This window comes from Lepidochelys kempii, chromosome 24 (genome assembly GCF_965140265.1).
Source record: "Lepidochelys kempii isolate rLepKem1 chromosome 24, rLepKem1.hap2, whole genome shotgun sequence".
Classification (NCBI taxonomy): Eukaryota; Metazoa; Chordata; order Testudines; family Cheloniidae; genus Lepidochelys; species Lepidochelys kempii.
The window spans coordinates 13,974,052-13,997,739 of NC_133279.1; the positions used below are offsets into that span (position 1 = coordinate 13,974,052).

The 23,688-nt window shown below is 56.5% G+C and overlaps 2 protein-coding genes across 3 annotated transcripts; both read right to left on the reverse strand.

Annotated features, from left to right (window-relative positions):
- Positions 1 to 6,000: 6,000 nt before the first annotated feature.
- LOC140902580 (sulfotransferase 2B1-like) lies at positions 6,001 to 9,192 on the reverse strand. Of its 2 annotated transcripts, none has more exons than XM_073322805.1 (6): positions 8,667 to 9,192; positions 8,038 to 8,246; positions 7,627 to 7,753; positions 7,200 to 7,294; positions 6,519 to 6,699; positions 6,001 to 6,326 (listed from the first exon to the last, which is right to left on the reverse strand). In XM_073322805.1, exons 1-6 carry the CDS (start codon positions 8,800 to 8,802, stop codon positions 6,217 to 6,219), a joined length of 858 nt encoding a protein of 285 aa, XP_073178906.1. In that variant the 5' UTR covers positions 8,803 to 9,192; the 3' UTR covers positions 6,001 to 6,216. The 2 variants fall into 2 exon arrangements, with proteins under 2 accessions (XP_073178906.1, XP_073178907.1); XM_073322806.1 differs by having other exon boundaries at positions 9,010 to 9,190.
- A 2,310-nt stretch (positions 9,193 to 11,502) lies between these two features.
- On the reverse strand, positions 11,503 to 15,033 carry LOC140902581 (sulfotransferase 2B1-like). The gene is made up of 6 exons (XM_073322807.1): positions 14,840 to 15,033; positions 14,085 to 14,293; positions 13,689 to 13,815; positions 13,262 to 13,356; positions 12,660 to 12,840; positions 11,503 to 12,467 (listed from the first exon to the last, which is right to left on the reverse strand). Exons 1-6 carry the CDS (start codon positions 14,973 to 14,975, stop codon positions 12,358 to 12,360), a joined length of 858 nt encoding a protein of 285 aa, XP_073178908.1. The 5' UTR covers positions 14,976 to 15,033; the 3' UTR covers positions 11,503 to 12,357.
- Positions 15,034 to 23,688: the final 8,655 nt, after the last annotated feature.

The following is a 23,688-nucleotide window of genomic DNA, read 5'->3' on the forward strand; positions in this document are numbered from 1 at the left end:
AGTCCTATTCAACATATTCATAAATGAGCTGGAAAAAGGGGTAAACAGTGAGGTGGCAAAATTTCCAGATGATACAAAATTACTAAAGATAGTTAAGACCCAGACAGAATGCGAAGAGCTACAAAAGGATCTCTCAAAACTGGGTGACTGGGCAACAAAATGGCAGATGAAATTTAATGTTGATAAATGCAAAGTAAAGCACATTGGAAAACATAGTCCCAACTATACATATAAAACGATGGGGTCTACGTTAGCTGTTACCAATCAAGAAAGAGATCTTGGAGTCATGGTGGATAGTTCTCTGAAAACATCCACTCAATGTGCAGCGGCAGTCAAAAAAGCAAACAGAATGCTGGGAATCATTAAGAAAGGGATAGATAATAGGACAGACGATATCATGTTGCCTCCATATAAATCAATGGTACACCCACATCTTGAATACTGTGTGCAGATGTGGTCGCCCCATCTCAAAAAAGATATATTGGAATTAGAAAAAGTTCAGAAAAGGGCAACAAAAATGATCAGGAGTATGGAACAGCTTCCGTATGAGGAGAGATTAATAAGACTGGGACTTTTCAACTTGGAAAAGAGATGGCTAAAGGGAGATATGATTGAGGTCTATATCATGACTGCTCTCGAGAAAGTAGATAAGGCAGTGTTGTTTACTACTTCTCATAACACAAGAACTAGGAGTTCTTGTAAATGAAATTAATAAGCAGCAGGTTTAAAACAAATAAAAGGAAGTATTTCTTCACACAACGTACAGTCAACCTGTGGAACTCCTTGCCAGAGGATGTTGTGAAGACCAAGAGCATAACAGGGTTCAAAAAGGAACTAGATGTTAGGAAAAAAAGAGCAGGTTGACACAGAGGCGGATTGAGAAGATGGGATCCTTTATTGCAGTACTTGTTCCCCTTGACCCAGCTGTCGAGTGAGCACTGGATTAATTACATCACACTCTTTTTATTTAAGTTAATAGGCAACGCCTACATCCATTACAATACCCCCAAAACCCTTATTAAGTAATCGAAACACGCATACTGTTAGTATGCCCACCCCTCTCCACTGTTTGCAGCATTACGCACGCCATACACGCATTTTTACCTTGAAAAAATAATCTGTTGCCATAAATCTCCCTCAATCTGCAGTTCTCAGGGGAGGGACGGAGGGGCCACGACCCAGGGCTCGCTTATGTAGCTGGGAAAGGAAGGGAGGAGGAGATAACACTGCTTTTCCCAAAAGGTATCCTTTAGATCCCCACATTTCTTATGCATCCGATGAAGTGAGCTGTAGCTCACGAAAGCTTATGCTCAAATAAATTGGTTAGTTTCTAAGGTGCCACAAGTCCTCCTTTTCTTTTTGCGAATACAGACTAACACGGCTGCTACTCTGAAACCTGTCATTCACACACACTCAAAAGTTCTGCAAGGTTGTTATTATAGTTACCAGCCTAGAAGTTACTTGGGCCAAGTCACTGGCGAGGCGGCCTGGACACGAGGATGGAGCCGGGCCTTGTCAGATGTGCATCCGATGCTCCTTGAAGTTGGTTGCAGAAACAGACCCAAAGTCCTCAGTCTTTCAGGTCTCGCTATAGGGATCCGTCCTCATACAAGTCTACGGGGTTTACCTCGTCATGCTGTTCTCACGTTTGAAGTGATAGCCAATCACGCAGATGGTACAGCAATGACAGTCCTCTTCGGTTCTTTGGCCCCCCGTCCTTGGGGCGGTTGGGGTGGATTCTGGTGTGTCCTCAGGCTTATCGCCCAGCGCATTCTTCGGCCACACGGTCCTGTCATTTACTATGATTCTAAGGCCTCCACCTTTTATTACTCATCCAAACAGACAACCCCAATCACACTCCATTTCACATAACATATTTCCTATCACATCTGCATTTTATTACCAAGTCCTTTAACAAAACCATTCTGAAATCACTGGGGCACGACAGGCTCCAACAGACCTATTCATACCACGTGTTACCTGTGACAAGAAAACAAGCAGGATAAAAATGCAAGAGTGGGGTGTGACCTTATGAGCGTAATATAATATTTAATTGACAGGTGACAGGGCCAGAAAGAGTTAATTAACTCACAGACTGACCTGACCCATGGCCGAACTTTAGGGATTGGTTAGGAAGACATGTAAATGAACAGAGCTTTGAAATGCAGCCTGCATTGTTAGAGGTAGAAGGGTAGATGTTTGCTCAGGTCTTGTGATGTAAGCAAACAAGTCTTGTCTATTGCTATAGCTTTGATTCAAAGACCAAAAAAAGGAATATTAACATTTCGGAAGACACTGGAGTGAAATAGTATTATTGTCTATATGTCTCTTGGAAGGTTGTGGTAACCTGTATCTGAACTGTTTAATGGATAAATTATCCTGTGCTAATCGCCACGATGTTTGGGAGAAGGAAAGTTAAGCCTATTGTTTTCTCGGGCCAAAAGGCTGCAGGAAATGTATAAATACCCTGGGACAGGATTCTTCTTCATCTCAGATCCGCTTTGGGTTTCAAGAAGGGGAAACCCTAAGCCATAAGGATTGAAATCCCCAGTCACTGACTGGAGTCACCCTGGATATGGACATTGGACTATATCCTGTGGACTGTTTCTAACAGGACTTTTGACAACTACAAACCTCATCTCTGCTCTGTATCTGAACCTCAAGAATTGAATTCAAGTCTGTCTGTAGATCGATCTTTTAATCAACACTCTCTCTCTTTTCTTTTTTAATAATTTTTAGTTTAGTTACTAAGAATTGGCTATAAGCCAAAGTATTTTGGGTACGATCTAAGTTACAATTGGACCTGGGTCTGGGGCCTGATCCTTTGGGATTGGGAGAACCTTTTATTTATGATGGTGAGATAAGATGTTCAGCCACCATCATCATATCTGACATGTGTGTCTGGAGGGAGGCCTAAGGCTGGGGACTTGAAGGGAACTGTGTTGTTTGACTTCTGAGAAACCCGTGCGGTAAGGTCGTATAGAAGCTGTTTTCTGCGGGCTGGTAAATCTAAGTATTGGAATATCCACCAGCTTTTGGGGTTTGTCTGCCCCGTTCTGTTTGCAGTTCACTCTAATTCAGTGACCTCAGCTGGCTCCCACGGCCACTTGTTACATATGAAAAGAAAACAAGCAGGATAAAAACGCAAGAGTGGGGCTTACCAGATCTCATTCTTGAGTTTGGGAAAACAGCTGTAACAGTAGCTGTCCTTAATGATAATCTTATCACTTTAGAACAGGATGTTTCAGGATGTGCTTCTACAATTAACATAGACCTCGTGAACAGACAGGCATAATTCGATTAGCACAGACTCAGCAAGCTGGGAGGCATATTTGTTTTTAATGGTCAGGCCAAATCTGGGGTCTGTACTGGGCCAATCTTTCTCACACTCCCCCATAATATAAATGTATTAATTATTACTTTCATCCAACAATGACAGTATCCCCGCCCGCCCGGCCATGGGAAGCACAGAACTGGACCGAGTCGTATCAGGGTGGGATCAGGTAGAGTGGTTCTCTCTGGGCTGGAACACAGCTGCAGCCACCTCTGGGGCAGGGCAGCCAGGGAACAGCCGCATGGTGACACCGCATGGGGATGGCTCGTCCGGCGCTGAGATGCAGCCACCGCTGGAGTGGACACTCTAGGCTCCCTTTGACCACGCCTGAGACAAGCTGGTCAGGTGAGTGGGTTGCAGGGTGGGAGGTTATCTCGGCATCCCACGTTCTCCCTTGGAGGACTGGGTGGAACGCAAACCGGCTGCTTCAAAAGGGTCTGATTTCATGTGGGGGAGCGGTCCCTGCTCCTTTTGGTTGGTTCCCCCTTGCCCCAGTACAGCCCCGGACCCCAGCACTCAGATGGGAGCCGAGCCCCCTGCACTGGGGGACACAAAGACCTTCATGTCCTTAACCTGGAGCTAGGGGCTGGTGCTTGGGGCTGGAGTGATTCCAGGCCAGGCTTTGAGATGCAGTGAGCTGCTCAGGGGCATCTGGATACAAGGACCAGCAATGCCACAGGACTCCCCCAATATACCTCAAGTTAAACCTCCCTCCCAGAACGGAGGCCATGGCCCAAGGTATGCAAAAGGCTCTGGCAGCAGCTGCTCAGCCTGGGGTTCACAAAGGAGCCAACACCTGCCTTTTCCCACCGAGAGCAGGATAGAACCCAGGAGTCCTGGCTCCCATCCCCCTGCTCTAACCCACCCGATCCCATTCTTCCATCATCCTCCATTCCATTTTGATCAGGTCCCACCTCCACGTGCAGACACTAAAGGGTTAAGCAGCTGCAGATCCCTGTGGCATACAGGGCTGCTGCCCCATTTATTCAACTAATCCCAGCTGGGATCCTCCTTCCTTGGGGGTGGGGGGGGTGGGGTGGGAAGAGCCTCTGACCCAGGGCCCAGCCCATCTCCCAGCCCCTACAAGAGCAGGTGTGGGAGGGGCACAGGTGGCTGTAAGCACTAAACCCCACTCCCCTGCCAGAGCTGGGGAGAGAATCCAGGAGTCCTGGCGCCCAGCACGCACCCCTGACCCTGTTCTAACCACTAGACCCCACTCCCCTCCCAGAGCCAGGCAAGAGCCCTGCCCTGTGCGACATTCTCCTGTCGTAAGGGCATGTGCTGCTGCCCTGGGAGGGCATCGGGTGATGCTGTGGGGGCGGGGGGGGGCGGTGCAGCCCAGGTGGCCACATCGCCCTCTGCCTCGGGCCCTGGGCTCAGGACAAGGACAGGCAGGATGGGGACAACACCCCTCCGCCCTGACGGCCAATATTCACCGAGCAGAGGAGTGAGTCAGCCATTGGCCAGGCTGGGCCGAGCGCATCCATCTCCAGTTGCCGCGTGGGCAAACAGGAGGAGCCCAGCCTGGGCCGGGTGCAGAGGCAGGCGGCCGGAGGCCTGGGCAGCTGGGCTGGGTGAGCCCCCGTCGCGCATGGGCAGCTGCGAACGTAGAGCCGGGCGAACTCGGCAGGGATGAGCTTTCGGGCCTACGCTCAGAAAACTGCTGGCGAGACCCTTCGCGCCTGGGGCTCTGCCCACGTGGGGATGCTCCTCTCTGCAGCCCCCACTGGCTCCCTCGTCCCCAGCACTGTGACACAGGCCACTTGGCTTCTCCCAAGGCCCTTCCCACCCACTGCCTGCCCTGCCCAGCGTCTCTCCAGCGCTCTCAGCTGTCGGCTCCTGCTGCCCATAGGCCTGCCTGCCTGGCCACCAGTGCGGCCCGTTCCCGAGCCAGCCCCTCCGCGCTCTCCCCACACCTGGAGCCATCCGCAAGGCCGCTGTGGTCACCCTCCAATCTTGCCATGGCCGGGAGACCGGCAAAACACTTGACAACAGTTCGGCCACTAGTGAGCTGCCTGTCACGCTGACCAGTGCCGGATGCTCACCAAGTCGCCAGCCAGTTTGTCCGTCTGTCTCCACCTGGTGCTTCCTGTTTTAGCTTGTCAGCTCTTTGGGGTGGGACTGCCTGTTTGTTCTGTGTTTGTACAGCACCAAGCGCAAGGGGGTCCTGGGCCGTGACTGGGGTCCTAGGCACTCCTGTAATGAGGCACACCTAATAAACAGCCCCCCAATTGGTGTTGGGGGCTAACTCCCCCACTTCTCCGAGGATGGAACTGGACAGTTTGGGGACCGGGCTGATCTGCTGGGTTCCTGCGCTAGCCAGGAGGGGATTCCATGGCCCAGCAGAGCCCTGTGATCCTGCCAACACCTCATGCTGTTGAGATGGCCCATGGACTCACCCTCCGCATCGTGGACTCCAAGGTGTGGGGAGCCCCCCCACCACATCCCCATGGGCCCCTGCACACGAGGGCTCAGGCTACCTCCAGTGGATCACCCTTTTGGCCCTGTCTTGCCATTGACTTCCCTAGGGGCGGAGCTGGGTGGGGCTGATGCCTCCTTGCCTAGGGTGACAGCATCCTGGGCCCTGGGGGTGTTGCCGGGCGCTACCTGGGAAGTGGGTCACCAGCAATCACGCCCCTTGGAATGGGGGCAGGGGAGAGAGAGTGTGTGTGTGTAAGTTCCGGCTGCCATGTCACCCGGTTTTATTTCTTAGAATCCAGAGCCGATCTCTTGCTGGACACAGGCCCAGCCGGCTCTGCCTATTGCAGATGCGCTAATGACGCTGCCCCAGGGGGCATCTCCCAGGGCACACTAAGCACAGCAGCACGTGGGTGGCACGGGGCTGGTGTATTGCGGGCACAGACGTGGCGGGCGCAGGGCCGTCAGTCCCAGGGGAAGGTCATGCCCAGACCCTGCATCTGCTCCCGGTAAACGGTGTCGAATCGTTGGCTCTGCGCCTCCGAGAGATGGTTCCTCCAGTCGCCGCAGATCCCTGCAAACCACAGGGACATGGTCTAGGGTGCCCCTCACTCCCAACCCACAGCCCCTGCTCCCCAGTCCTGCCCCTGCAAGCTCTGCCCATGCCCCTCACTCCGGACCTGCAGCCCTGGGTCTCCCAGCCCTGCCTCATTCAGCTCTGCCAGTGCCCCTTAATCCTGGCCCGCAGCCCCCACCCTGGACTCACCTTTCCGCAAGAGCTCCCCCTTCTGGTGGTCCACATACTCGTCCTCCGCCTGGGAGAAGTTGGACATTTTGTTCCCCTTCATGCTCTGGAAGGAGGCGTTCTCCACCACAGCGGCCACTTGCTCCTCACTCAGCTCCTTCCCCAGGAAGTGGCTGATTCTCCGCACGCTGCCCAGTGGATCCTGGGGGAGACACTCACTTCCATGAAGGGTGGGATCTGGGGTGACTTTATAATGGTCCATGGGTGCCTCAGTTTCCCCACCTGCAAGGTACTGCTCCCCATTGGGTCCAGACAAACAGATGCCTCTGAGGGCAGAGGGCCTTGGCCACAAGCCACGTCGGATGCCTGGGGCGTGGTTAAGTGTGGGTTTGGCTCACAGGGAGATAGGCTACATGTTGGCATGGCCCCAGGGGAAGGATTATATGTGGGCATAGCCACAGGGAGGGGCTACATGTGGGCATGGCCTCAGGGACAGAGTTAAGTGCAGGCATGTCCACATGTGGGCCTGGCCCCAGGGGGCAGGATTATATGTGGGCATAACCACAGGGCGCTTTTATGTGCAGGGGTGTCCACAGGGATCGGGGTTATGGGAGGATGAGGCCTTCAGTCGGGGCTATGTGTGGGTGTCATCAGGGGGCAGAGTTACGTGTGGGCGTGGCCCAAAGGGTGGGGTTTCCTTACCTGCTGCAGCTCCTCGTAGGTGATGGGGAAGAAGTTCTCGTTCCCCTTCAGCCCCATCCAGCCGGTGACGTGGTCGAACCAGGAGCCATAGGCCACTGTGCAGGGGACAGCGGCATGGTGACCCCAGACCCGGCTCTACCCGGCCCCTCCACCCTGGTCTGCCAGGTGCAAAAGGGGCCTGGGAGCTGGGACACCCGGGTTCCATCCTGGCGCTGGGAGGAGAGTGGGGGCTGGAGGTCAGCGGTGTTTGCAGACCCCTGATTGTGCTGCGGCTGTTTGGGGAGGGGGGCTCTGAGCTGTGCCGGGCTCTGGGCAAAGGGCTGGTCAGAGCTGGCTGGGGATGCACAAACTCAAAGTACTTGTGACTTTGTTGGAACCCAGGCGCCCAGCTCCAGAGTGGCCCCTGCGGGCCCGGGGTGCTGCTCACCATTCCCGCTCAGGAAGTCCTCGAAGAAGGAGTCCAGTGAGCCAGGGTCCTTGAACAGGCGCAGCAGCTTGGAGAAGTGGTAGAGAGAGACCAGGACATCCTTGGGGCAGCGCAGGGTGTAGATGATCTGGGGAGAGGTGGGGAGGGGGGTCACTGCTGGGGCGTCATGCTACCAATTGGGGGAGGTGGGTGCCAAGTGAACACAGTGATTAGCCACCCACCCTGGGCCGTCACTTCCCCACCCTCTCCAGAGGGAGAAGGAATCGCCGCATCCCGCTGGCTGCACTTTCGCACACCCACATTGGTGTAACTCACACCCAGCAGCAGCCCTGATTTCACCCCCCTCCCGACGCACAGCCCTGCCGGTGCCCCTCAAATCTGACCCGCAGCCCCCGCTCTCCCACCACTCACCTTGGCCTTGGAGCGCTGCAGGGACTTGGGGAAGAGCTGCACGGGGAGATGGGAGCAAAGCAGCCGGGGTGGGGGGTATTTCAGGGTAACCTCCATCCCCAGGTGAGTCTCCAGCCAGGGACCCCGCTCCCAGTTCAGCACGCTGCGCACCCAGCCGGGGTCCCCGTCACAACGGATCAGACTCAGGATTTCCAGCATCCAGTTAGTGCCTGGGGATGAAGGGGTTAATGGGCCTGAAACAACCCCTCAACTGCTGAGTCCCCCTCTGCTCCCAGAGCCGGGGAGAGAACCCAGGAGTCCTGGCTCCCAGCCCCCAGCTGAGGTGCACTGAGAGTCCTAAATCCAAAGCTCTTGTTTTGCTGTCTCAGGGGTCCCCTGGCCCTGCCAGCGGCTCTGGAGAAAGCCTGTGATCGGAGTGCAGCTGCAGAGAGCCAGCCTAGTGCCAGGTGGGTGCTTTGGACCCCCAGCGAGCAGCCTGCTTTCTCTCACACAGGGCTGGGGAGTCTGAGTGCCTGGGGTCTGGCATTGAGGAAATCAGGTCATGTGACATTGCAGCCTTCCAGCTACCAGGTTTGGTGTCCATGTGTGTGTCAGGAAACCCCCCGTCCCAAACCCCCGCTTTCCCCTACCTGACTTGGGGTAGGTGACGTTGAAGACATCGTCATCCCGCACCTGGAATTCATTCTCCACGTAGCTCAGAGCCTCGTGGGAGTAATCCAGGCATGGAAACAGCAACCCCTTGTGGGTGAAGTATTCACGTGCCATAGCAAGGCTGGGACAGAGACAGACCTCCCAGCACCAGTGCTGGACCCCAGGCACGACTAGGGGAGCTATACTGCAGGGAGTGGTGTGGGGGCCACTCTCCTGAAAGTCAGGAGACTCCAGTGCCTCAGCCTGGCAATCGGATGCTCGGCTCTGCAGGGAGCAGGGTGAGGGTCTTCCTTGGCTGTCCCACCCCAGAGCCAGCTGCACCTCGGCACCTGTTGAGCTGATTCCTTGGCGTGTTCCCGGAACAACTCTAGGGCCCGTGCTGGTGTCTGCAGCCGGGAGAACAGCCAGCGCCTGGGGTAGGAGCCCTCTGTGGGGTTGTGTAACAGGCCCAGGCTCTCTGCTCTCCCCCTGCCCCACCCCAGCTACCCTTGGACCCGAGCAGAGCCGTTCAGTCTTTGGAGGTCCTGGCAGGCACGGAGACCTTTGGACCTGGGAGGAGCTGGTGCCTTTAACCTCCCAGGGCCCTGCGTCATCCCAGGCAGCTCATAACTCTGGGTGGCCTGTGTCTGGCAGGTCCCTGCACCCCTTCCCAGCTGCCTCAGGTGCCTGAGGTTTTGTGTCGGAGTGGAGGGGCCAGGTGTGTGTCAGATCCTGCCATTCCCATCCCGGGGAGGGGTCACTGATCTGTGTGCTTTCATGGCAGTGGGGGATGGTTACCAGGCTTTGGAGTGTGGGGGTTTAAGCCGCCCAGCTTGGGTCGCCACCCCCTGCCAACAGAGAGGTGGGAACTCAGACCCCAACCTGTCTCCTGGGGTGGCCAACAGGGGGCACCAGTCAATTCATAGAATCATAGAATCTCCAGGTTGGAAGACTCCAGGAGGTCATCTAGTCCAACCCCCTGCTCAAAGCAGAACCAGTCCCCAATTTTTGCCCCAGATCCCTAAATGGCCCCCTCAAGGATTGAACTCACAACCCTGGGTTTAGCAGGCCAATGCTCAAATCACTGAGCTATCCCTCCCTCCCCGCCCCCCAAGTTCCTCTTGTGGGGTCAGGTTTGCAGCTGTCTTCTCCCTAAGGATACAGCTAATCCCTGTACTGCCCCTGCCCCCAAGCCAGCCTGGAGGGGTAAGGCCCCATGTCCCATGCCCCATCCCCCTTGAGCCAGCCAGTCCACGTCCTGGGGCCAGACCGGAGCTGGTCCCCCCGCAGAGGGGAAAGGTCCCTGGTCCCATCCGACTGCCCCAGAGCGAGTCTCTCTTTTGCAGACACAGCGGCTAAAGGGCTCAGCTGGCTTTGCTCCAAGCTGGTCGCTGCTGACATCTCTCTGAGGTGAAGGGAACTGTCCGTGGTGTCTAGACGGGGAGAGACTGGGAATGTGGGGGTGTGCGCACCATCCCTGGCCACCGGCAGAGAGTGTGTGTAGGTCTGTGCGTGGGATTGTGTGTACGTGTCTCCATAGGAGTCACTGGGGCCACTCGCCCTCTTGCTGCCCCTGCGTCTCTTACCCCACCCTCCCTGCTCCCCCAGCCACTCCACTGCCCACCCATCCCCCCATCCCCAGGGCTGAGAACCCCCCCATCTGAAGGCTGTGCTGAGAACTCAAAGAGTTAAAGCGGGGCCAGACCCACCCCAGCTCCCACTCGGCTGGGTGGAATCAGACCCCCTGGGTTCCCTGTGCTGGGAAAACAGCTCCTATGCTGAGCGCTGGGCTGGGCATTGCCCCCAGAGCCCTGTGAATCCCCAGGTCAAGAGCCAAGCCCAGCTGGGACCCAGTCACCGGGCTGGGGGATGCTTCCCGTGGCAATGTAGAGTGAAGATGCTGCCTGAAATCCCCTTAACTCTGCCCCTCCACCCTGTCCATAGTGCTGGGACTAGCAGTGCAGGGTTGCTGCTGCACCCCCTGGCTTGAAGTGGTTTCCATTATATCCAGGGTTTACAGTTTGGTTCAGTGCCTCTCAGTACCCCTACCGTACAAACTGTTCCAGCTCCGCTGCCTGGATCCCAGCCCAGACTTGGCCTGATGTGGTCTGGGCTGTACAGGATGGACATACGGAGTTATTGAGGCAGGGGCACCACAGTGCAGCCCAGAGAGGCCAGGAGGGGACCCAGGACTCCTGGGTTCTATCCCCAGCTCTGGGAGGGGAGTGGGCTCTCTTAGAGGGCTTTCCCTTCACCCCCTCCCCTAGTTCTTGTCATGCACACAGAAAGCAGAAGATCACAAGTCCAACATGTGGGCAATGCGATGTTTAGTGGGGTTAGATGCAAGCAGACATATCCATCACTCTACACACCAGCGGAGTCTGTTCCCCAGCGTTCCCTTCCCAGCTCTGACGCCGCAGAGCCTTGTCTGTGTCCCTGTTCCCCATTCCTAGTCCCCATTCCCCCAGTGACGGTGCCTCGCATAAGCCTTTAGGAAAGTATGCTTATGAATATAGCTATGACATAACCGGAATATCTTTTATGCTACTCATGCCATGTAACATATCTGTGTAAAGGTTATGATCTACTGAATCTATTAATCCTATTTGTAGGCATGTATCATTTTTGTATTCCAAGTGCTGAATATTGGCTGTGTACTGGCTTGATTTCGAAGTAACCTTAGGTTTCAGAGTAGCAGCCGTGTTAGTCTGTATCCGCAAAGAGAACAGGAGGACTTGTGGCACCTTAGACACTAACAAATTTATTAGAGCATGAGCTTTCGTGGACTACAGCCCACTTCATCGGATGCATACAATGGAACATATAGTAAGAAGGTATATTTTATTTGGGGTTTGGACCCCACTGGGAGTTGGGCACCTGAGTGGTAAAGGCAGGAACACTTCTGAAGTTGCGTTCAGCTAAGTCAGCAGCTTTGGGGCCCGTGGTTCAGACCCGGGGTCTGTGTTGGAGCAGACGGGCGTGTCTGGCTCAGCGAGACAGGGTGCTGGAGTCCTTAGCTGGCAGGGAAAGCAGGGGCAGAAGTAGTCTGGCACATCAGTTGGCAGCCCCAAACGGGTTTCTGTGATCCAACCCGTCACACCCACTTCTTAGCAGACCGAAATATACCCTAGCCCCACCCATTGCAACCTATGGTCATGTGTCCTGACTTGGGGTCTTTGTCCCACCCCTTTTGTAGCCCATGGGAGGGGTAAGGAGTGAGGGTGTGCTCTGGCCAAGGCAAGGCCGTTCTTTGGCTTTTAGTGTTTACTAAAAATGCCGAACCCCCAGTTCCCCTTGCCCCCCAACTGGTTGTTTGGCCTTGCCGTGAGATAAGGAATTGAGGCAGTTTTCAAGTGTGCACTCGTATATTACATTCCCACCGTGCCCAGTCAGACTTTAACTGCTCTTCTCTAGTCCCCTTATCCCAACAGACCGATCTGGTTTAGGCAAAAGCAAGATTTACAGTGTCTGTCTTTGTTCTTAGTAAGAAACCCTTTGTTCACACGTATTAGTAAAAATGTAGATCTGCCCGATGGGTGCCCACGGGTGGGTGCTGCCCCCTGCTGGTCACACGCCCCAGCCCAGTGACGCTGCCTCAGGGGGCATCTCCCAGGGCACACTAAGCACAGCAGCACGTGGGTGGCACGGGGCTGGTGTATTGCGGGCACAGACGTGGCGGGCGCAGGGCCGTCAGTCCCAGGGGAAGGTCATGCCCAGACCCTGCATCCGCTCCCGGTAAACGGTGTCGAATCGTTGGCTCTGCGCCTCCGAGAGATGGTTCCTCCAGTCGCCGCAGATCCCTGCAAACCACAGGGACATGGTCTAGGGTGCCCCTCACTCCCAACCCACAGCCCCTGCTCCCCAGTCCTGCCCCTGCAAGCTCTGCCCATGCCCCTCACTCCGGACCTGCAGCCCTGGGTCTCCCAGCCCTGCCTCATTCAGCTCTGCCAGTGTCCCTTAATCCTGGCCCGCAGCCCCCACCCTGGACTCACCTTTCCGCAAGAACTCCCCCTTCTGGTGGTCCATGTACTGGTCCTCCGCCTGGGAGAAGTTGGACATTTTGTTCCCCTTCATGCTCTGGAAGGAGGCGTTCTCCACCACAGCGGCCATTTGCTCCTCACTCAGCTCCTTCCCCAGGAAGTGGCAGATTCTCCGCACGCTGCCCAGTGGATCCTGGGGGAGACACCCGCTGCCATGAAGGGTGGGATCTGGGGTGACTTTATTATGGTCCATGGGTGCCTCAGTTCCCCAGCTGGAAGGTACTGCTCCCCACTGGGTCCAGACAAACAGACGCCTCTGAGGGCAGAGGGCCTTGGCCACAAGCCACGTCGGCTGCCTGGGGCGTGGTTAAGTGTGGGTCAGGCTCACAGGGAGGGGCTACATGTTGGCATGGCCCCAGGGGCGAGATTATATGTGGGCATAGCCACAGGGAGGGGCTACATGTGGGCATGGCCTCAGGGACGGAGTTAAGTGCAGGCATGTCCACAGGGGTCGGGGTTATGGGAGGATGAGGCCTTCGGTCGGGGCTATGTGTGGGTGTCATCAGGGGGCGGAGTTATGTGTGGGCGTGGCCCAAAGGGTGGGGTTTCCCTACCTGCTGCAGCTCCTCGTAGGTGATGGGGAAGAAGTTCTCGTTCCCCTTCAGCCCCATCCAGCCGGTGACGTGGTCGAACCAGGAGCCATAGGCCACTGTGCAGGGGACAGCGGCATGGTGACCCCAGACCCGGCTCCACCCGGCCCCTCCACCCTGGTCTGCCGGGGACAGCAGGGGCCTGGGAGCTGGGACACCCGGGTTCCATCCTGGCGCTGGGAGGAGAGTGGGGGCTGGAGGTCAGCGGTGTTTGCAGACCCCTGATTGTGCTGCGGCTGTTACGGGAGGGGGGCTCTGAGCTGTGCCGGGCTCTGGGCAAAGGGCTGGTCAGAGCTTGCTGGGGATGCACAAACTTGAAGCACTTGTGACTTGCTTGGAACCCAGGCGTCCGGCTCCAGGGTGGCCCCTGTGGGCCCGGGGTGCTGCTCACCATTCCCGCTCAGGAAGTCCTCAAGGAAGGAATCCAGTGAGCCAGGGTCCTTGAGAAGGAGCAGCAGCTTGGAGAAGTGGTAGAGAGAGACCAGGACGTCCTTGGGGCAGCGCAGGGTGTAGATGATCTGGGGAGAGGTGAGGAGGGGGGGTCACTGCTGGGGCGTCATGCTACCAGTTGGGGGAGGGGAGTGCCAAGTGAGCCCAGCGATGAGCCACCCGCCCCGGGCCATCGCTTCCCCACCCTCTCTGGTGGGAGAAGGAATCGCCCAGTCCCGCTGGCTGCACTTTCACACGCCCACATTGGTGTAACTCACACCCAGCAGCAGCCCTTGACGCAAAGCCCTGCTGGTGCCCCTCAATCCCAACCCACAGCCCCTGCTCTCCTGCCTCTCACCTTGGCCTTGGAGCGCTGCAGGGACTTGGGGAAGAGCTGCACGGGGAGGTGGGAGCAGATCAGCCGGGGCGGGGGGTATTTCAGGGCAGCCTTCAGCCCATTCTGGTTGTCCACCCAGGGCGCCCGCTCCCAGTTCAGCACGCTGCGCACCCAGCTGGGGTCCCCATCACAACGGATCAGACTCAGAATCTCCAGCATCCAGTTAGTGCCTGGGGGTGAAAGGGTTAATGGGCCTGAAATAATCCCTCGACTCACTGGGTCCCTCTCCGCTCCCAGAGCTGGGGAGAGAACCCAGGAGTCCCATCCTGGCTCCCAGACCTTCTGCTTTAACCCACCAGACTCCCCTTCCCAGATCTGGGGATCGGATCCAGGAGTCTGGTTCCCAGCCCCCACACCACATTCACGGAGCTGAATTGACAGTGCTAAGATCCGAAGGTCTTGTTTCCCTGTTTCAGGGGTCTCCTGGCCCTGCCGGCGGCTCTGGAGAAAGCCTGTGATCAGAGTGCGTCTGCAGAGAGCCAGCCTAGCACCAGGTGGGCGAGTTAGGTCCCCCAAAGAGCAGCCTGTTTTGTCTCGCTCTCGGCTGGGGGTATGTGTGCCTGGGGTCTGGCATCTAGGAAATCAGGTCATGTGACATTGCAACCTTCCCGCTGCAATGTTTGGTGTTTCCATCTAATGTCCTTGTGTGTGTCAGGAACACCTGCCCCTCCACCACTCCCGCACACACACTCCACTTTGCCCCCGCTCTTCTCTACCTGACTTGGGGTAGGTGACGTTGAAGACGTCGTCGTCCTGCACCTGGAATTCATTCTCCACGTAGTTCAGCACCTCGGGGGAGTAATCCAGGCATGGGAACAGCAACCCCTTGTGGGTGAAGTACTCACGTGCCATGGCAAGGCTGGGACAGAGACAGACCTCCTCGCATCAGTGCTGGCCCCCATGTGATGCTGCAGGGGACATTGTGCTGCAGGGGGCTCATCTGGGGGCACTGTGCTCCAGGGAGCGAGTGAAGCTGTTACTTGGCTGTCCCACCCTCAGAGCCAGCTGCACCTCAGCACCAGTTGAGCCGATTCCTTGGCGTGTTCCCGGAACGACTCTAGGGCCCGTGCTGGTGGCTTCGGCCAGGAGAAGAGCCCACACCTGCGGTAGGAACCCTCTGTGGGGTTGTGTAACAGGCCCAGGCTCTCTGCTCTCACCCCTGCCCCCCCAGCTACCCTTGAACCCGGGCAGAGCCGGTGCCATTCAGCCTTTGGAGGCCCTGCCGGGTGCTCCCTGCCCAGCAAAGTGACCTTTGGACCTGGGAGGAGCTGGTGTTTTTAATCCCCTGGGTCCCTGTCTTCTGGGGTGGCTCGTGGCTCCCGGCATCCATGGGGAGCTGGGAGTTCAGGCTCCATGGCCCATTCAGCAGCTCCACGAGGGCGGCCAACAGGGGGCGCCGATTAGTGCCCGTTGTGGGTTTGGGTTTGCAGATGTCTCCACCCCAGGGATACAGCTAATCCCTGCCCTGCCGGACCCAGCCAGCCCTGCCCTGGGGCCGGATCAGAGCTGGGCGCCCTGGCAGGGAAAGGCCCCGTGTCCCATCAAGCCAGCCAGGCCCTGCCCTGGGGCTGGATCAGAGCTGGGCGCGCTGGAGGGGAAAACACCCATGGGCTCTCGGGCAGGGAGAGGGTCAGGCTGTGGACATGGGCCCCTGGGCACCGTCAATGGAACAAACAAATTGATATGTACCAGGCTTGTTCTCCCAAGGGCAGTTCTGACACACTGCAAACCAAGTACCAGAGGGGCGGTCGTGTTAGTCTGGATCTGTAAAAGCGGCAAAGTGTCCTGTGGCACCAGATAGACTGACAGACAGATTGGAGTGTGAGCTGTCGTGGGTGAATAGCCACTTCGTCGGATGCAGGTCATGATGCATTCACCAAGCAAAGCTTCAGCTCCAATACGTCTGTTAGGTGCCACAGGACACTTTGCCGTGACTGCAAACCAAACGCACGGCTTCAGGTAGAATAAACAAACGGATTTATTACCTAGAAAGGTAGATTTACGTGATTATACGTCAAAGCATAACAAGTCAGATTTGGTCAAATGAAATAAAAGCAAAATGCATTCCGTAAAAACCCACTTCTTCAGATGCAGATGCAGAGTCAGGGGACCATTAGCTCATTGCAGTTTCAAACTGCCCCAAGGAAGGGGGTGACTCCCTCAAGGGTCTGAGGGCCCCAGCGCTGGAAAGAAACACGTCAACGAGGGGCGCAGCTCCCAGGGCTGTTTGCACCAGCACTTCACAGTGCGGCCACTTGCTGCGCTCAGGGCGGGGTTTGCTCAGATTCGTTTGTTGCTGCCTGGGCCAGCGTCCACTGTTCCCGTGAGGCTGGGCTGGGCTGGCCCCGTCCATGCTCTGACAAGGTGTGAACTGCCCCTCTGCTCTGGGAGAGTTTTGGCCTGGGCTTGCTTTAAGCCATGAGGATACATTTTCAGTCTCATAACTCCAGACATGAAATTATAACCTGTAACCTCACTATAACATTCCTGTAACAATGACTATAACATCCTGTAACACCCATGCTCAGTGCATCACGAGCCTTCAAAGACACCCAACATGACAAACTTTGCATTGGATCCCACACAATCATATTATAAAGATGAACATGGGGGTGTAGGGTGTTCCCCTGAGGTACAGAGCGTCACACTATCTATCTATCTATCTATCTCCATACACCCCCTGCATCTATCTATCTATCTATCTGTCGATCTCTCTATCCCCATGTACTCTTATCTATCCTTCCATCCATCCATCCCTACTCTTGGCAGTCAACCAAACTCCTGTGCGGAGCAAGGAACAGAAGCCAGGTGCTGGCACTTCCAAGCTGCATGGACTGTCTGAGTCATTCTGGGATGCTAACGCATCAGAGAAAATTTGCGGGTCTCCTTGCACCCAGTAGCCATGGCAGAGACAGGGCTCCCGCGCACACAAAGCATCAGCGCTGATCAGTGTCGTTGGGCTGAGCCTGGTCCCCCTGGCAAGGGGAGCACGTCTCAGCGAAATGGGCTATGTGGGGATGTGAAAGGGAGTGTGTGTGAGTGTGAGAGATGGGGAGTGTGTGTGGGTGTCCCCATGTTCCCCTGGCCTCAGACCCTTCCTCACTCTCCACCCAGGTCCCGTTGCTCCAGCGTTGCTGACTTGCCTCCACTGAGCACCTGGCGGATCTCCGGTGTCTTTATCCCCTGTTGGGCTGGCAAACACAACCTGCCCCCCCACAGGGCAATTGGCCCCAGTGTCTCCACCCCGCCTGCCACGCTGGGGTCTGGCTGGAGGCCCAGGGCGTTGAGGCCAGAGGATGGAGCCGTGGGCTGTTTATCTGTGGCTTAAAGCATGGATTTGATCGGAGGGCGCTGGCTCATTAGGGGAATCGCTTCCTGAACAAGATAGCCTGAGGGGGTGGGGACAGGGCGGGGCGGGGGGAGGAAAAGCCTCAATGACTTCAGGGTCTGCTTGTTCAGAGGCAGAGGCAAACTCACAGCCATGAGGCCAGGGGGATGGGCCTGTCCCGGCCAGGGGCATGGCAGGCTGGCAGTCAGGGCCCGGTGGTGACGTGGAGCAGGAAGGGCTTAGAGTCAGTGCTGCTCCTCTTTCCCCCTCCAGTCGGTGTTTGCTGAAGCAGCTCCCCATTCAACGGAACATCCCCACCCGGGGCCCCTGTCCCTTTTCCGGGTGGGGGGCCAAGGGCAAGACTTCTGGCCTTTGGGGCATCGTGCCCACTCTGCCTGCAGTGTAATGCTGTGCACCTGAGGGCAGCCACCTGCACCCCGCCACACGCTCCCCGGACAGGCCCAGGCTCCTTCTAGCGAGCTTCACATGAACCTGTGTGTCTCAGTTTCCCTGTGCTGCCTGTTTAACAAGGCAGTGGGAGAGGGTTTGCTGTTGCAGAGGACCAGGTGTGACCTCGCCTCGCAGCCGGGACCCCGGACAACAGCCTGGAGATGGGGTCCCCTAACGACCGGTGACCTGGTGACCAGGAGGCCCAGCCCAGCTTGGCAGTCAGCTGGGTCTGGCCAGTGGGAGGACAAAGGGCTGCGCAGAGAGGAGAGAGGGGAACAAAGGAGGAAGAGAGAGGACCTTCCTCCCTCTTCCTCCTTCCTCCTCCTGTGGGGGAGGGATAGCTCAGTGGTTTGAGCTTTGGCCTGCTAAACCCAGGGTTGTGAGTTCAATCCTTGAGGGGGCCATTTAGGGATATGGGGCAAAAATTGGGGATTGGTCCTGCTTTGACCAGGGCGTTGGACTAGATGACCTCCTGAGGTCCCTTCCAACCCTGATATTCTCTGAACCTCTAGGGCGACCTGTTTACCTGGGACGGAGGACAAAGGACAGGAGCCGAGCTGTTGGGGAAGGGGATATAGGATGCTTGGCGGGAAGGAGGGGGCTGCTGGACTGGCGAGGGAGCAGGCAGAGCCCCCCTGGATGCAGGGGAGACCTAGATGTGCTCTGCTGAGGGAGGCCAGGCCTGAGGCCCTGAGAGTTTCCTCTGCTGGGTTCAGACGCTCAATAAACCCTCCTGTGTTACGCTGGCTGAGAGTCGCTCTGGTCTGGAGAACAGGGGGCATTACTCCCTCTGGGCATGGAGGCCCTGGGGGTCCAGAGTGAGGGGACTCCCTGAGGGGGCCCACGGCGAGAGACAGGCGTGTTAAGGCTCAGAGAGGTGCAGTCCCAGGGGCCAGAGGGGCTTAACCCCTGAGAGAGAGTGGACGCCCAAGAAGGGCTGTTGCTCTGAAGGGGGTTCTCCTCAGGGACTATATGGAGCCAAGACAGCACAAGTCCTGTGAGTCTGTGACAGGACCCCAGGGGGTTGGGGAACAGCACCAGAGAAGGGGGAGGAAGGCAGCTCAGCAGGACTGGATGGGGGCACCAGGGGCCTCCCCCACCGTGTTTTGGGTCTGGCCCACATCTGGCCCCTGCAGGCAGTGAATTGGAGGGGCTCACCCAGGCTCCTAGGGGTCCTCAGGATACTTTGGTTCCATTTCCAACCCTTCCCCAGCTCCTGCAGGGGTCAGCCTCCCTGGATCCCTGGGCCTTGGGCTAGTGACATAGGGTTCTCTTCAGGTCTGGTTTGAACACCAGGGATTAGCCACGGCTTCCACGTGCCCATGAGACAGGGAAGCCACCCCAGCCAGCGCCCATAGCACCTGGTTCAAACTCAAATCCTCCCCTCCCTGGGGTGGATTGGAGCTGGGTGCATGCCGTGTTTATTGTGAATACAGAAAGAATCAGAGGAAGCAATCAGTAAAAGCTATAACTTTCCATTCACTCACTCATTCATTCACACACACTCAAGTTCTGCAAGGTTGTTATTATAGTTACCAGCCTAGGAGTTGCTCAGGCCAAGTCACTGGCGAGGCGGCCTGGACACGAGGATGGAGCTGGGCCTTGTCAGATGTGCATCCGATGCTCCTTGAAGTTGGTTGCAGAAAGAGACCCAAAGTCCTCAGTCTTTAGGGTCTGTCTTTATAGGGATCCATTCTCATACAAGTCTACGGGGTTTACCTCGTCATGCTGTTCTCACGTTTGAAGTGATAGCCAATCACGCAGATGGTACAGCAATGACGGTCCTCTTCGGTTCTTCGGCCCCCTCGTCCTTGGGGCGGTTGGGGTGGATTCTGGTGTGTCCTCAGGCTTATCGCCCAGCGCATTCTTCGGCCACACGGTCCTGTCGTTTATTATGATTCTTCGGCCTCAACCTTTTATTACTCATCCAAACAGACAACCCCAATCACACACTCTATTTCACATAACATATTTCCTATCACATCTGCATTTTATTACCAAGTCCTTTAACAAAACCATTCTGAAATCACTGGGGCGCGACAGGCTCCAATAGACCTATTCATACCACGTGTTACCTGTGACAAGAAAACAAGCAGGATAAAAACGCAAGAGTGGGGCTCACCAGATCTCATTCCTGAGTTCGGGAAAACAGTTGTAATAGCAGCTGTCCTTAATGATAATCTTATCACTTTAGAACAAGATGTTTCAGGATGTGCTTCTACAATTAACATAGACCTTGTAAACTGACAGGCATAATTCGATTAGCACAGACTCAGCAAGCTGGGAGGCATATTTCTTTCTAATGGTCAGGCCAAATCTGGGGTCTGTTCTGGGCCAATCTTTCTCACACTCCCCCATAACATAAATGTATTAATTATTACTTTCATCCAACAATGACAGTATCCCCGCCCACCCGGCCATGGGAAGCACAGAACTGGACCGAGTCGTATCAGGGTGGGATCAGGTAGACTGGTTCTCTCTGGGCTGGAACAGAGCTGCAGCCACCTCTGGGGCAGGGCAGCCAGGGAACAGCCGCATGGTGACACCGCATGGGGATGGCTCGTCCGGCGCTGAGATGCAGCCACCGCTGGAGTGGACACTCTAGGCTCCCTTTGACCACGCCTGAGACAAGCTGGTCAGGTGAGTGGGTTGCAGGGTGGGAGGTTATCTCGGCATCCCACGTTCTCCCTTGGAGGACTGGGTGGAGCGCAAACCGGCTGCTTCAAAAGGGTCTGATTTCATGTGGGGGAGCGGTCCTTGCTCCTTTTGGTTGGTTCCCCCTTGCCCCAGTACAGCCCTGGACCCCAGCACTCAGATGGGAGCCGAGCCCCCTGCACTGGGGGACACAAAGACCTTCATGTCCTTAACCTGGAGCTAGGGGCTGGTGCTTGGGGCTGGAGTGATTCCAGGCCAGGCCTTGAGATGCAGTGAGCTGCTCAGGGGAGTCTGGATACAAGGACCAGCAATGCCACAGGACAATACACCTCAAGTTAAACCTCCCTCCCAGCATGGGGGCCATGGCCCAAGGTATGCAAAAGGCTCTGGCAGCAGCTGCTTAGCCTGGGGCCAACACCTGCCATTTCCCACCTAGAGTGGGATAGAACCCAGGAGTCCTGGCTCCCATCCCCCTGCTCTAACCCACCCAATCCCATTCTCCCATCATCCCCCATTCCATTTTGATCAGGTCCCACCTCCACGTGCAGATACTAAAGGGTTAAGCAGCTGCAGATCCCTGTGGCATACAGGGCTGCTTCCCCATTTATTCAACTAATCCCAGCTGGGATCCTCCTTCCTGGGGAGGGAAGAGCCTCTGGCCCAGGGCCTGGCCCATCTCCCAGCATCTACAAGAGGAGGTGTGGGAGGGGCACAGGTGGCTGTAAGCACTAAACCCCACTCCCCTGCTAGAGCTGGGGATAGAACCCAGGAGTCCTGGCATCCAGCCCCAGCCCCCCCACCCCGATTTTAACCACTAGACCCCACTCCTGCCTGGAGCCTGGTGTTCCCCAAGCACATGGGACTGAGGGTATAAAACAGAACACAGGGGCCCCATGCTGGGCCTTTCTCCTGCCCCCACCTTATCATGAAGTGTGGGGGAGTCTGGGGCCTGCACCCCTCTTCCTGGGATTCACTGTGACTCTCAGCCAGCCAGTAAAACGGAAGGTTTGTTGGACAACAGGAACACAGTCTAAAACAGAGCTTGTGGGTGCAACCAGGACCCCTCAGTCAAGTCCTTCCGGGGGGCAGGGAGCTCAGACCCCCGCCCTGGGGTTCCCTGCATTCTATCACCCAGCACCAAACTGAAACCAAAACCCCCCCAGCAGGCTCTCTCCTGCAGCCTTTGTCCAGTTTCCTGGGCAGAGGTGTCACCTCCCCCTCCCCCTCCCAGCTCAGGTGACAGGCTCTCAGGTCTCCCATCCCCAGTGAACCTCCCCTGCCACATTCCCAGGTCAACGCTCCCTGCTGCTGCTGCGTCACACACCTACACTGCAATCAACCGTCACACACCTACACTGCAATCAACCGAGACACTCAGAAGAAGACTGAAGACTCCAACAGAGGAGACTGGCCCAGGTTTCAAGGGTCAAACCTGTGTACTATGAACTTCAATATCCAGTGAGGAAAGAAAAACTGCTTAATCTAGATGTTGCCCAGTCTAATAGGGTTGAGCGTTTAGACTGCGTGCTTACAGAATCATAGAACTGGAAGGGACCTCCGGAGGCCATCTAGTCCAGTCCCCTGCACTTATATTTTCTTTTCTTTCGGTAACTAACTCTGCCTTTTTGCCTATCACTTAATATCACTTAAAATCTCTCTTTTGTTGTCAATAAACTTCTTTAACTGTATATCTTTACCAGTGAGTTTGTATTCAGTGTGTGAAAAATCTGCTCAGGTTTGCAAAGGCTGATGTATAGCCACTTTCCACTGATGAAATGGTGAACCAACTAATAAATCTGCATTACTCGTCTTGAGCAGTGCAAGACAGCATATTCCTGAGGTGCAAGGCTGGAAGCTGGGGGAATTTGGCCTTTCATGGCAGGTGCCTTTCCCTGTGAGATTCATAAGTGGCTCTGGGAGCTTTCAGGCAAGCGAGCTGGGTATGGGGTCTCCCCATGCGGTTGTGCTGAGTGATCACAGCACCCAGAAAGGTTTGCTACTTGTCACGAGCAAGGCACAGTGAGAGACAGCTCAGGCCGGAGAGAGTTTAGGGGGTATAGTGGTCCCCCAGTCCCAGGCTGCAGCCCAGGGATCCCTGCATCACAGGGTTCTGGGCCAAGACTGGGGTCCTAGGCACTCCTGGAATACACCTAATAAATAATGTACAGCACCTAGCACGAGGGGGTCCTGGGCCAAGACTGGGGTCCTCAGCACTCCTGGAATACACCGAACAAGCAGCACTAATGATGTGCAGTGCCTGTGTCTGGGGCGCCTGGGGGCTGTGGCTGTGCAAAAAATAAATGACACGAACGATGCCATTGGCACACGAGGAACTGGGGGTAACAGGGCCAGGGATCAGTGGATGCTGGAAGGTTTCCCCTTGTCAGAGGAGGGAAGGCCTGGAACAACCTACCTCCTAGTCGGTGTCGGGGGCAAAGACCCTCACTAGTCCAAGGGCGGGAGGCACGGGGGGGGGGGGGGGGTTCGATCCTGCTGCTCCCTGCTGGATGGGGTCATGTTCAGGGGCGGCGAGTTATATCTCCACGTGGTGCCTTAGCACCTGCAACATTCAGAGCCCCGAAACCCAGCTCCACCAATATTTGGGGCAGGGTGTCCCCCCCACCGGCCCCACCTGCCACCCCCGAGTGTCCCCCGGCCCCCTCTTGCTGCCTTCCCTGCCCCTGCGCCTCTGCCCTGCAGCTCCATGCTGCCTCCCTGCAGCGACTGCTGCCGTGGGGTCCTAGTGCCCCCATCTCGACTGCCGGGGCAGACTGACTGAGCCTGCCCTTCCACCTCAGACCCTTCCCTCTTCCGGCGGGACCCTCCACCAGCACAGGGCCCCTGCCCACAGCCACCGCTCCTGCCCCATGCTGGGCAAGGGGCAGCCCCACCCCTCACCCCCAGTGAGGCTACAGTCAGGGGCAACAGTGGGGGAGGAGATCACTCGCAGCACCCCCCGGCTCCCACCATGGGGGAGGCAAGGGAGATTCCTGGACCTGAGAGGACCCTAGGAGCACATGCAGTGACAGTGGTGGGGCTGAGTGTGCTGCTGGGGGGCGTGAAAGGGGGCTCCTCCCCCAGAGCTCACTGCTGCCGGCAGGGAAAGGGCTTGGGGGAGTCCTCCTCTCTGGC